General features: G+C 39.5%; 1 protein-coding gene across 4 annotated transcripts in view; it reads right to left on the bottom strand.

Moving 5' to 3' along the window:
- Positions 1 to 9,981, bottom strand: part of CD28 (CD28 molecule) — a 31,639-nt gene extending 21,658 nt beyond the window's left edge. For 3 of the 4 annotated variants that reach the window (XR_010149831.1, XR_010149832.1, XM_009444056.4), the window contains exon 1: positions 9,756 to 9,957. Coding sequence is in view for 2 of the 4 variants with exons in the window: in XM_009444056.4 (XP_009442331.1) it covers positions 9,756 to 9,807 (52 nt within the window). In the remaining 2 variants the exon portion in view is untranslated. Of the gene's footprint in view, positions 1 to 9,755 lie in introns of all 4 variants that reach the window. The other variant, XM_016950357.3, reaches the window with a different exon arrangement.
- Positions 9,982 to 14,404: the final 4,423 nt, after the last annotated feature.

Raw genomic sequence — 14,404 nt, 5'->3', positions numbered from 1 at the left:
ATAAATAAGGGACCTAATGTACTTGATTCTTAGGAGATGGGAAGATGTAAAAGACAGAGCTGTTTCATTCTAGGAGAAATCCGAAGGCAGGTACACAATCAGCTACTCTCCGAAGCCATCCGTGGTACATGAACCCTTTAAAGGGTCATTGACAGGCACGCGAAAGAGGCCTTGTTTCCAGACAGGATGATTCTGGAGGCTTTTGTAGAGAGTTCACATTTAGCTGGACCATAAGGTCTGGGGCAAATTTAGACAGGCTAAGATCATGGAAATGACCTTAGTGTGAGAGTTTATTGGGAAGTGGCAGAGTATTCCATTTATGTAGGATGGAAACAGATGAAGATGGCCGATACCAGTCATGGGGAGCCAAGAAAAGGCACATAGATTTTACCAGAAAGGCCACGGGAGATGCTGAAGATGTCTGAGTTGAGAACGTTGTGGTACATGCTGCTTTGGGAAGGTTAGCACAGCCTTGAGGAGTGCAGCAAGCAATCTTGACTGCCCTTGGCTTGGAGCAAGAGAAGAGCTGAGGCAGAGACCAATCAGGAGGCTGATGCAATAGCACTGATGTGAGTTCATAAGGCCTGAGCTGCGGAGGTGGCAGCTGGTATGAAAGGGTCAAACAAGGCATTGGTGCTCAGTTTTACAGACTGATGGTGAACAGGAATGGAAACCGACCCAGAGTTCACGCACTGGGTAAGGGTATGAGTGGAGGCACCATTGACAAAATGAGGTAAGTTAAGAGGAAATTTGTTCATCCTGGAGGAAAGATCCAGAAGGAGTTAGAAGTATAGGACTAGAGTTCGAGGAAGCCAGTTGGGGATAGAAATGTACATTAGGAAGTTCATATGTATTAGGATGACAGTTAATATTAAAATTGCTAAAAACCATCACCTGTGCTGTAACCCATCCCTACCACTCAGAGACGCCACCCAGCAATGCAGGATGTGAGTGCTCTGGGACCAAAACTTCCTAAACCCAAAGCAACATAAACTCAGATGCAGTGTGACCCAATCCCTACCGTTCACAGGTCAGGTCTGCAATTTTCCTCTGATCTTCTAATGTTAGAAAGACAATCTAAGGGGACAACATAGCAAGAGCACCTTAACTTACATGAAAGTGGAACCCATACCAAGAGCCACCAAACAACTCCCCAAAATCAAATCTTACTATTCTAAAAGGTTGCCTGTAGTCTAAATAGGAGGTAACCAGGGAATTATAGCTTTCTGTACATATATATTATTATAGTAATTCAGTTAACGGATCAAAAGAAAACCCACAGGTATAAAGAGACCTCCTCTATTAATTTATTATTTATTTTCTAAATATATGTTTTAATCTAGTAACCAAATTTGAGAGCCATATTTTCCTCCTGAGCCACAATTATCCTGATCCCTCACTCAAAACAACTCTGTAATGAAGACAACAGTACATTTTTCCTGTCTGTTCCATTCTGCCTAAATCACATACCTCTGAAGAATCTGCTCAGGATCACCTTGTCATATACAGAACCTCCAGGTAAATGTCATGGCCCAGAAGTTTAAATAATTACTGTGTTGGACCTTAACATTGCATAGTAAAACAGGAGACAGCAAAGGCAGCATTGCCCCCTCGAAGTCCAGCAGTCATTTCTAAGCACATTCGCAGCATCTAGGATCCTGGTTAGCAATCCCTGCAAGGGATTTCAGAGATGGCTGGTTTGTAATTTCTTGTATTTGCTCTATCAGGTCATAAGAGCATCCACAAGGGGATGGGGTAGTTGAGCTGCCTTGTTAGACCCGACAAAAGTTAGCTTTTTAAAAAATTTCACTTCAGAAGCACTTTTAAGCCAGAAAGTAGACCTGAGATATCCTCCAGCCCAAACTCTTCATGTATCAGATGAAGAAACCGAGGCCTAGAAAAGTTCTGTCACAGTATGAGAGACTAATACTCCTAATCACATCCCCCACCTTGAGAAATCCTTGGGATTAGCTTTTGAGTTTGAAAAAAGAGAGGGCAAAAGAATAGCGGACTGGCCTCCCCAAGCCAAGGTCAAGCAACCATATCTTTGTTCCAAAACACACAGGGAAATGCTAAGATTAACATCCCTGACTGGAAACTGGAGCCCCGCCCATAATGTTGGGCAGGGTTGGTTTGAACCCTGTGACCCTGTGATCTCAGCCGTGAGCTGAGGTCAAGCCTAGCCATAGTGTGCATTGTTGAGGACTCAAGCAAGAATTTAAAGTACACATGGGCAAAGTCTTCAGAGAGAAGGCGTGTATTACCCAGTAGCCCTTGTTGATATAGGTTTAACATCATGACCTACTCTGAGAGATTTGTTTGTTTTTAACCTCAGGTTCACCAGTATAGAATCACTCATCTGCCATAGCTTCATTCTAACTTATCTCTACCCCTATAAGTCTCTTCTCTTCCTCCCCATCTTCTTAGAGATTTGTCCTCCTCTCTCTAATACACTCATCTCCTATGCAACAAATCTCCCTCCCTATCTCCTTGAGAAAACTACCCCCACCCTCTTTTTTTCCTCTCCCTCCTCCTCCTTTCTTTCCTAATAATAGCCTTCTCTATCCTCAAGCCCTGCAATGCTACACACACACACACACACACACTCTCTCTCTCTCTCTCTCTCTCCCTCTCTCTCTCTCTGTCTCTCAGGTCCAGCACTTGGCTCCTTCCACATATCAAACATACTTAAGTCACTCAGCCATTTGCAAACATTTATTACTACATGCACAAAATACCATGGTAGACATTTTAGGTGATATAAGTTCCTAATTGTCTTTACCTTATCTATTTCCTCTCCTTTTCACTGTCTCTGTTTCGTCCCCCTCCACTTTTTCTTAATCCTGTGAAGTCTTATCTTCCTTCTCCATGTCTCTGCCTAAACTCAAAAGTCCCAGCTGGTGTTTCAGCCAAATCCCAAGCCATTATTCACTCCTTTCCCTCTTATGTTTAATGCTATTAACCACTATCTTTTTGAAACTCTTTCCCTCATTGGCTTAGTGGCATTCCACTAGCCTCACTGTGTCCCCCTGCCTCTCTCACCACTTTCTCTGTCTCCTTCACTAGCTAACCAACCTTTTCAGCTGACTCCCATCAGAGCCAGTTTCCAGATTCAGCTCCACTCTCTGTTTTTCTACAGTTATGCCCTCTCCTTTCGACTAGCCATCCATTCCCATAACTCCAGCTTCATTCCAAAGATAAGGATTCTGAAATATTTTCTTCTTACCCAGGCCATTACTTCAAAATGACTTGAAAATAAAGTTTGAATTTCTGTTATCAGTATTCTATCCTTTGCTTAACTGGATTCTCCGCTGCTTCTCCATAACCTCACACATTCAGAGTTGCCATCTGTTCTGAGAACATGTAACAGTATTCCTGGTTTAATTTCTTTATTAATCCACCTTTTCCTGCCTGAGACAACACAGCATTGGTAAGAACATGAACCCCAGAGCAAGACCATCTGGATTTACATACTTAGTAGCTTTGTGACCATAAGCAAGATGCTCTACCCACTCTGTGCTTCAGTTTCCCCATCTATGAAATAGTATAATCATAGCAATCATAGTAACTACCTCATAGGACTTGGGGGAAGATTAGATGACTTAATACAGGGAAAGCCAGGCAGAACACTACCTGGCACATTATAAGTGCAAAATAAATGTTAGCTAGCAATTATTATTAATAATAACGTTCATTCAAATCCAGTCTAATTCTCAACTCTCCATAAAGGCTTACCTTTCTACATTAATCTTACCAGAGTATTTATTTTATGCTTCCTCATTTTGTTACTAATTCATTCATTTCTTTCTTCAACAAATATTTATTGAGTAACTATATGCTTACAGCATTGTGCCTAATACAGAGGTTAGAAGGATGAATAAGACATGATTCTGCCCTCAAGGAGTTCATAGTCTAGTGGAAAAGAAAATAAATGTGTCAATACACAATAATAATTTGGAGAAACTTGAGAGGGAAGGAAGTCCCTCTCTTTGCCATTTGGGGTCTCAGAGAAGGCTTCTTCAGGTGAGAGGTGTAGAGGATATTTCAGATTATAAAAATAATGTATGCAAACCAAAGTCCTTTAGTCATCAAATAGCATGGTGAGGTAGTGACTGCCAAGTGTTATTTATCTGTTTCCAGATGTTACATCCTCCTGTTATATATAACCTACTCAACTAAATCATAGGGGCTGTAAAAGCAGAGAGAACTCAGTTAACTACCTAATTACTTGTACTACACAATACTTGTGTACTGATTTTATATTTCTTTTTTTTTGTTGTTGTTGTTGTTGTTGTTGTTGAGACGGAATCTCGCTCTGTCACCCAGGCTGGAGTGCGTTGACACAATCTCTGCTCACTGCAACCTCTGCCTCCTAGGTTCAAGCAATTCTCCTACCTCAGCCTCCCCAGTAGCTGGGACTAAGGTGTGTATCACCACGCCTGGCTAATTTTTGTATTTTTAGTAGAGATGGGGTTTCACCATATTGGCCAGACTGGTCTCAAACTTCTGACCTCAGGTGATCTGCCTGCCTTGGTCTCCCAAAGTGCTGGGATTACAGGTGGGAGGCACCATATCCGGCCTATATTTCTTTTTATATTCTCTGAAACTCTGATGGAGATTAAAATATAAGAGGTTTAATAAATATTTGTTAAGTTGAGATACACTTCCATCAGAACTCCTCTTCCAAGACCACAATAAAGGCTGAAGTATCCAGAAGCTTCTTCGAGGAGGTGGATCTTTCATGAAAAGTCTAACATGAAAGACAAGTAGATTACATGGTGGATTGTGAGCCAATGAGGTGATTCAGATATTGCAGAAAGGGGCTTACAATTAGATCAGAGGCCAAAGTGAACTATGAGTGAGTAATTCTGAATGATACCATCAGGAACCATTAACCTGGTTATATTGTCAGCCACAATACCCAAGATAATGAAGATGATGACAAAGAAAAAGATGACAGTAATGGTGATGCAGAGATAAGGGAGCAGCTCAAAGTTAAGTAAGAACTTCTCCACCACCTTGCAGGTTCTCTTCCAGCAATGAAAACAGAAGCACATATAACCTGCATGGTGACACGAGACTAAATAAACATGCCTTTGAAATTAACATTGAAATAGTGAGAAGTCTAAACTCTTTTTTCCAAGCCTCTACCAAATGACTGAGTAGTTCTTGATCCTATCCAGTGCACTTCTCTTCTAGTGTTTGGAGTCCTCAAAATGAGATTAACAAGGAAAAAGTTAGACACTTGCATGCAACCACCTCTCTGTGGGGCCTGGGTTACCTTCCCCCCAGCTTCAGGCACCAATTCTCATGCTATAATTATCAGGCTCAAAGCTCTGAGTGAATTGTCTTGGTTTTTTTGGTTTTGGGTTTTTGGTGCTAACACCCTGTCATTGGCCAAAAACGGCCAAATAAATCACCGTAAAAGAGACACAGATATCTTCACACAGCTTAACCAGAGAGCCATTCAGTCAGCCACAAAACCACCCAGATGTAATTTTTCCAGATGCTCAGCTCAACTATGTACTGAGAAGAAAAGTTCCAGCCTCTGTGAAGTTCCATAAATAATAAATTTCTTGAAGAAAAAGGCAAACAAAAATTTAACCAACATGAGAAAGAGAAGAAGATTCTATCCCTTGCCATGACCTGCTGGGAAACAATTGTGCTTTGAAGGAGTGTCCGTCCTCTGATTTTTAGACAACCAAGTCTGACATGAATTGCGTATCCTCATCAATGCCTACACTGGTTAATAAAGGGCTTTTGTGTTAGAGATGATAAACCACAACAAATTTTCTTCTGGGATGTTGGTGGCATAAAAATTTTCCTTTTGTAAATGTCAGCACACTGCTTGCAGGAAATACTTGGAGGAAGATATCCACACAAGATAAAAGCCAAATGGTAATCATATGGCATTTCTCCACCCTTGAAAAAAGGCATAAGACGTTAAAAAGGAGGAGGGTCTATGTCTTAAAGAAGGGGAGGCAGCGAGATCCTCTCCCCACCCATAGTAAAAGTTTGAATGTGAGAGCTTTGGAGTTACAATCACAGATTCATTTCTATTTCTAATCTATCTGTGGCAATGACTCATTCCATTTCCTGGTATTGATATATTGATATTAATTTTGCAGCCCTTGCTGTAAACGTCCTTGCTGAATGGTTGCCTTAAAAAACACAATGTGTTAACTAGGGCATGGTAGTAGAGTAAAACAAATCCTTAAGCAATGCCTATACTTTTGAAATATCCATCAAATTTACTTGAAATGACAAAAACATCCAGTCAATTTCTTTTAACAGAAAAACTGGCCACAGCATATTGGAAGTCATGTAAATACGGCAATCTGTTGATTTTTTGACATTCATCTTTTCACCTTACTTTCCCAAGCCCAGTCTCAGAGCAACACTTAACTGTGAGAAACAAATTACTTCTTTCCGTATACAACCAGCTCAGGGGAGTCATTGGCTGAAGACTAGAGTACAAATAAAATTTTTAATTGCTTTGCTGATGACTTTTTATTAAATGTCAGTTATTTTCCTGCCTTCCATGCCTCTCTCAGAAAAATAAGTGCTAAGGGAAGGCGCTGGAGAAATTAGCTTTGTCCAAACTGGCCATTTTGACAGTTTTTTGCCCAAGTTTTGGAGAAGTGAAAAGGAATGATCTCATGGAAAAATAAGTGGTAATATGCTGATTTTTCTCTTCATACTGGATGATTAGGCTTGCTAAAAAATAGCAAATATGGCCTGAAACATGTGACCAATGTCAAGTATTTTGTGCATACCATCCTTCTATCATCAATCCCAGAGCATTTCCCTCTTAAGGCTCTGTAGTTCTGGGCTGGACTCCTATCCCAAAGTCCAGCAAAATACTCTCTGTGGATCTCAGTTGCACAATTATCCAAGTCTAGTAGAAAACATGCAAAGGGCTTATCTAAGTTAAGGTTTCCTCACTCTTCCCAAATCACACTTCTTTAACTTAGCCATAAATATCTCTCTACACTGTCATCCAACTCATAAGGAATCAGGTTAGACTTAACCTTTATAGAATAAATGTTTTAAGCTATGCTGTAAACAAATAAGTTACATTATTAAATTAATGGAAAAAAAGAACTATTCTTCATATACATACATACACACACATTATTAAATTAATGGAAAAAAGAACTATTCTTCATATACATACATACGCACACATGCACGCACACAGATACACATCTCAACACAGGCATAACAGTGGTTTCTCAGACCTAGGAAGGACAATTACACTTTGACCAGAGAATTTCCCTATCTATAATTTCTTAATGGAAGGTGTGTACAGAGAAAGGCAAAGCACACAAGAAGCTTTGCACTATTTGATTAGAATGCAGCATAATTTTTTTTTTTTTTTTTTTTTTTTGAGACTGTTGCCCAGGCTGGAGTGCAGGGGTGCAATCTCAGCTCACAGCAACCTCCGCGTCCCGGGTTTAAGCAATTCTCCTGCCTAAGCCTCACAAGTAGCTGGGATTACAGGCGCATGCCACCACACCCTGCTAATTTTTTTGTATTTTTAGTAGAGATGGGATTTCACCATGTTAGCCCGACTGGTCTCCAACTCCTGACCTCAAGTGATCCACCCGCCTCAGCGTCCCACGATTACAGGCGTGAGCCACCACACCAGGCCAAATCATACATTTTTTATGTGGTCATTCTTTTCTTGCTCGTAAGTTTTCTTACTGGAAAAGACTGTAAAAGTGTCCCCTTCACTCCCATCTCTTTCCTTCTTCATTAGATAGCCACTCAGTATCAAATGCTAAAAGTTATTAGAAAAGTGAATTGGCATTTGAAAAGTAAATATATCTCAAAGTAGAAAACAAAGGCCCTAGGTGTGTGAACTCTCCAACCACTTATCTAGCTAGTCCCCTTTTAATAAATGTTCTAAAGAAAACGTACAAAGTTTTGAGTCTTACCAAAAACTCTTCAAAAGAGAGTGAATAAGTTGATGACAGATAGGTGTCCACAAAGCACATCAGAAAAGTATTTAGTGTACAATTATCAATTTTAAATAGTTTTCAGTCAGGGTAGGCTTCCCTTGACTGTCTAACAAATTAAGTAATTTTAAATATTCTTTAAGTTCGAGAGATCTCTTAAAAATAAGGTTTAGACCTTTTTAAAATAAATGTTAAAGATTCTTGTAGAATGTATTTGGTAGCTGTAAACGCTTGGTACCAGATCTCATTGCCAACTCATGTCTTTCATTATATCAACACGTTTCATAAATACACACAATTTGTGCTCACTGGTACGTCAGACCATAAAATAAACGGGTATATATGCAACTACTGTACCTCTGCAGATTGGGAAATTATACTCTTTGGGCTATGTACACTTAATGTTTAAGAATAACAACAAATAATGCAGTCTCTGTACTGCCAAAATAAGAAAGAAAATTGAGGATACTGGCTTTTCAATGTATCTTTCAGGGAAAAATAACTGTCCTTATTTAAGCATGACTGTTGACCCCTATCAGTCCAGTTTTTGAACCAAGCGGGGGCCTTTTTCTAACTCTGAGAACAAGTTGAATGAGCATCTTACTCCAGCCCACCCAAGTAACAAATTCTTTCTGTTAGAAATTGTGCTTGTGATTTTCCGAAGCTAATTTAACCCTGGATTTACCTGAGTCCATGAAATTACAAATCACACCATGTTAGATCGAATAGCATAATAATCAACAACACCGGCTCTGGAGTCAGACTAAGGTGGTTCAGACCCTGCCTCCTATAGCTGCCACCTGTACATCCTTGGGCAAATCCCTTAATGTGCCTACCCCTCAGTCTCTTCATCTGAAATGAAGTTAACTGTAATACCTACCTTCTAGTTATGAGAACTGTGTGCTGCTCAAAGTGCTAGATGTATTATCCTCCTCATCATCGTCATTGGGAACTTAAAGAATTTTAATCTAAGAAAATACATTTTGGCCGATTGTAAAAGAAAACTAATTTATTAATATTGGTGTTGTAGCAGCTTCTGTGGTGACTCCAGAATTCATGTTGGAACTCATTCAATTCAGGTAGATAGAGTAATTACAGTTCACATTTATCTTGCAAGCCAAGCACTGACTGAGCTAAGCCCTTCACATGGATTATTTCATTTTACCTCACAATGACCTTGAGGTGAGGTTTGTTATTATTCCCACTTTACAGATAAGGAAACTGAGGTTTGGAGAGTTTAAATAATAGCTAAGCCTAAGCTTAGCTAGTGAGAATTGGACCTGTGTTAGGAACATAGGCAACCTAAATTCAGAGCTTCCAGAACCAATCTACTTACAGCAGCTTTCTTAAATTAAAAAAAAAAAAGAAGAAAGAAACGATACATAAATTAAAAATTCTTGACCGGGCATGGTAGCTCATGCCTGTAACCCTAGCACTTTGGGAGGCAGAGGCAGGTGGATTGCTTGAGCTCAGAAGTTTGAGACCAGCCTGGGCAACATAGTGAAACCCCATCTCAATTTAAAATAATAATAATAATAATAAATTCTTGGGACACTATCAACTAATAGCTAGAGAAACTAATAGCTTAGAAAATTTATTTCCAAGGGACTTTTGTTAAGATACTATATTGTAGTCTGAGAATCAATGATTTTCAAAATAACACATTGCCCTATTACAGCAAAACTACACTTCAAATGTTCAAATTTCACACATTGTTAGAAATTTAAAATAAACTAAGCCAATTGGAAGACCTCAAAAAATATTTACAGAAATAAAGACATTAACATTGTTTACCTGTTACTTGAATTGAAGGGAATAAGTTGAGAGCCAAGAGCAGCCTGAGCATCTTTGTCCTGACGATGGGCTAGGGTTCCAGCCCCTCCTCCCCGAGGAACCCGAAGTGTGAGGGGAACTGAAAGACGCACCTGCCAAGGCCTGAGAGTCTCCGTCATCCACGGCCACCACCACCGCCACCATCCCCTTAGGGCACATGATCAAGGCACTCAAACCACAAGGCATCCTGACTGCAGCATTTCACACAGGATATAACGTTGTTTTGATGACTTTAGACTTTTACTTCTATTTTTAAAGACTTTTTTTTGTCACTGAAAAATAGTCGGTCACTACATGATGGGCTTATGGGAATTATTCTTTATTGATGGATATCAAGAGTTGTGTAAAAGGGGTGCTTGAAATCCAGCAGAGATTAAAGGGGAGACAAAGTGTTCTTAAGAAGGAACAGGCCGGGTGCGGTGGCTCACGCCTGTAATCCCAGCAATTTGGGAGGCCAAAGTGGGTGGATCACTTGAGGCCAGGAGGTCAAGACGAGCCTGGCCAACATGGTGAAACCCCGTCTCCATTGAAAATACAAAAAATTAGCCAGGCATCATGGTGGGTACCTGTAATCCCAGCTACTAGGGAGGCTAAGGCAGGAGAATCGCTTGAACCCAGGAGGTGGAGGCTGCTATGAGCTGAGATCATGCCACTGCACTCCAGCCAGGGCAACAGAATAAGAAAAGAAAGACAGAAAGAAAGAGAGAAAGAAAAGAAAAGAAAAGAAAAGAAGGAAAGAAGGAAGGAAGGGGAGAGAGAAAAAAGAAAGAAAGAGAGAGAGAGAAAGAGAGAGAAAGAGAAAGAAAAGAAAGAAAGAGAAAGAAAGAAAGAAAGAGAGAAAGAGGGAGGGAGGGAAGGAAGGAAGGAGAGAGAGAAAGAATAAAGTCTCTAGCAGAGGAGAGATTTTCATAGGATGGGGACAGGTTGTGTCAAAAAGATAATGGTAAGAATTCTACTGAGGAATTGGGAAACATCTGCAGAAATGTTTAAAGGAGTTACAAATATTAGAAATGTAACATTTGTGTAGGACATAAGGTAGCCCTCTGGAGCATTTAGCACACAGTGCTTGATTTATGTCAAGCCTCCTCCAACTCACTTCTAGGAACTTTGCAAAACCCATTCTACGTGCAAGCAGCCAGCCAGCTGAGTATCTGGGGGAGGTTCCCTAAGCAAAGGGAAAGTCAAAACAACATTCTATGTTCTTAGTGGGACAGTAAGGCAACCAAAAGCCCCTTGGTGTCTCATGCTCTCTATGTCCCTCAAGGTTAAGTAATAGGGCACAAAAGGAGGCTCCGTGGCAGGATTTCTGAGATTCATAACCACCACCCGACTGCACCCTTCTTCAACTCCCAGGCCCTTTGCAGAGAGGGTTATTCCACCAGCACGGCCAACTGCTCTCTTCTTCCGGCACCTACGTCAGTATCTTGTACTCAATGACTTCTTCAAAACTTTTCCAGTAATTTTTTTCTTCTTTTTGATAATCTAAGCTTTGTGCAATTACTCTAGTTGGGGGTTTTGTGTATGTGGGTTGTTTTAAAAGATAACTTGTATTGCTTTTTATTCTGACTATAAGAGTAAGGCATATTTCATTGAGAATGTTTAGAAAAATTATAAGCATTAAAACAAGATTCATCCATATTCTTACCACCCTAATATAAACACTGCTAATATTCTGGTCCACTGCCTTCCACCTGTTGGTCTGTTAAGATTTTTACATGTTTAATATCATGTTTTACTTATAGTTTTCATCAGATATGTACTATTATTTGTTATATCTTGAACATTTTCCCATGTCATTTAAGTATCTTTATAAACATTATTTGTAATTGATGCATAATATTCCATTCTCTAATTATATCATAAATTGTTTAACAAACCCCTAGTGTTGTTACCTTTTTTTCTTCGCTATTTTAAAATGCTATAGTCAAACTCTTTGATGACCTAGCTGTAAGAGGAGGCAGGCTTCATGTCCCTCCCTCCTGATCTGATAAATGACAGATCAAAAGTATTTCCTCTCCTGGTAGACCTTCTTTGTTCACACTTCAATTTTCCCACAAACACAGTCTTTGTGAACCCCTCTTACTAACACATCTTTTGGTCCTTTGGAGAAATTTGTCCTTGGAAATGATTCACTCACACTTCTGAACTATAGGTAAGTGACAAAGCTATGCCCTGAGTCCTGGAGAAGATTCACTTCTAGAATTTGACTCAGCCTTCCTGGCTCTGATCCTCTATCCAGTTAGGGGAACCCATGCCTTCCCCAGGGCCTGAAGTCTATCTGGGGGAAAATTTACAGATGGCAAGGTGACCTTTCCTAAAAGGTCATCCATATTCTAGAGCCACCAGACTACCCAGATCTTAAAACAAGAGGCTCTGAGACTCATTATACATACTGAGAATATACACAGTAGAAACAAAGATACCCAGTAGTTTTCCATGATCAACAACAAAAGGCTAAGGAGTGAGTTAATAACTGTCTTCAAGCATATTAAAGATGACTACGTAGCATCTAGTTAATACTATGTAAATAGTAGTAATCGGGTCAAACTTAGCTGAAAAAGAAACAGTTCACTCATCTGGTCTAATTCCCTTATCTTGCAGAGAAGGAAGCTGCAGCCCAGAGAGGTCAGCTGACTTATACGAATTCACAAAACAATAATTAAATATTATTGGCCTTATTATTTGACCAGCCATATTTAATTTTCATTCCATAGAATAAAAAGAAACACAAACTTTGACATTTGCCTTCCTATGTTTTAACATGTATGACACTAAAGAAGCAAACCATTTCATTAGAATCCTTTCACATTTGCTTTTGAAATCCAATAGCATTCACATATACCAAGAGGTAGAAATGACAGAAATAAAATAAGGACCTTAAATCCGGCAATACACAGGATACTGAGACCCTACAACATTTTCAGTAAAAATAATAGCATTTCCATACTAAGAACTTTACATTCCAGATCTCATTTAATACACAACCTGTGAGGAAGATTATTATTATCTCCATTTTACAGATGAGAAAACTGGTCTGAAGTGGGGATAAGAATTGTCAGAACAAAAGAATGTCATTTTTCACAGAATTTGAAAAAGCAATCCTAAAAATCGTGTGGAATCCAAAAAGAGCTGAATAGTCAAAGCAATCCTAAGCAAAAAGAACAAAGCTTTGAAGTATCACATTACCTAACTTCAAATTACATGGTAAAACTATAGTAACCAAAACAGCATGGTACTAGTATAAAAATAGATACATAGAACAATGGAACAGAATAGAGAACCCAGAGATAAAGCCACATATCTACAACCAACTGATCTTCAACAAAGTTAACAAAAATATATGCTGGGGAGAGGACTCCCTATTCAATAAATGGTGCTGGGAAAATTGGCTAGCTATATGCAGAGGAATGAAACGGGGCCCATACCTCTCACCGTATACAAAAATTAACATAATATGCATTAAAGCCCTAAATGTAAGACCTGAAACTATAAAAATCCCAGAAGAAAACCAAGAAAAAACTCTTTTTTACATCTGCCGAGGCAAAGAATTTATGAACAAGTCCTCAGAAGCAAAGGCAACAAAATAGACACATGGGACTTAAATAAACTAAAAAGCTTCTGCACAGCAAAAGAAACAATCAACAGAGTAAGTAGATAATCTATAGAATGGGAAAAATATTTGCAAACTATACATCTGACAAAAGGCTAATAACCAGAATCTACATGGAACTGAAACAACTCAACAAGAAAAAAACAATCCCATTAAAAAGTAGGCAGAGGACATGAACAGACATTTTTCTTTCTTTTTGTTTTTTTAAATTTACTTCAAGTTCTGGGATACATGTGCAGAACATGCAGGTTTGTTACAAAGGTACACGTGTGCCATGGTGGTTTGCTGCATCTATTAACCCATCATCTAGGTTTTAAGCCCCATATGTATTAGGTATTTGTCCTAATGCTCTCCCTCCCCTTGATCCCCACCCCCTGACAGGTCACAGTGTGTGATGTTACCCTCCCTGTGTCCATGTGTTCTCATTGTTCAACTCCCACTTATGAGTGAGAACATGTGGTGTTTGGTTTTCTGCTCCTGTGTTAGTTTGCTGAGAATGATGGCTTCCAGCTTCATCCATGTCCCTGCAAAGGACATGAACTCATACTTTTTTATGGCTGCATAGTGTTCCATAGTATATACGTGCCATATTTTCTTTATCTAGTCTATCATTGATGGGCATTTGGGTTGGTTCCAAGTCTTTGCTGTTGTAAATAATGCTGCAATAAGCATACGTGTGCATGTCTTTACAGTAGAATGATTTATAATCCTTTGGGTATATACCCAGTAATGGGATTGCTGGGTCAAATGGTATTTCTGGTTCTAGATCCTTGAGGAATCGACACACTGTCTTCCACAATGGTTGAACTAATTTACACTCCCACCAACAGCATAAAAGAGTTCCTATTTCTCCACAGCCTCGCCAGCATCCGTTGTTTCCTGACTTTTTAATAATTGCCATTCTAACCAGCGTGAGACGGTATCTCATTGTGGTTTTGATTTGCATTTCTCTAATGATCAGTGATGATGAGCTTTTTTTCATATGTTTGTTGGCTGCAGA

Source organism: Pan troglodytes, chromosome 13, assembly GCF_028858775.2.
Source record: "Pan troglodytes isolate AG18354 chromosome 13, NHGRI_mPanTro3-v2.0_pri, whole genome shotgun sequence".
In the NCBI taxonomy this organism is placed as follows: Eukaryota; Metazoa; Chordata; class Mammalia; order Primates; family Hominidae; genus Pan; species Pan troglodytes.
The sequence above is the reverse complement of the archived record's forward strand: the minus strand, read 5'-3'. Positions and strand labels throughout refer to the sequence as shown.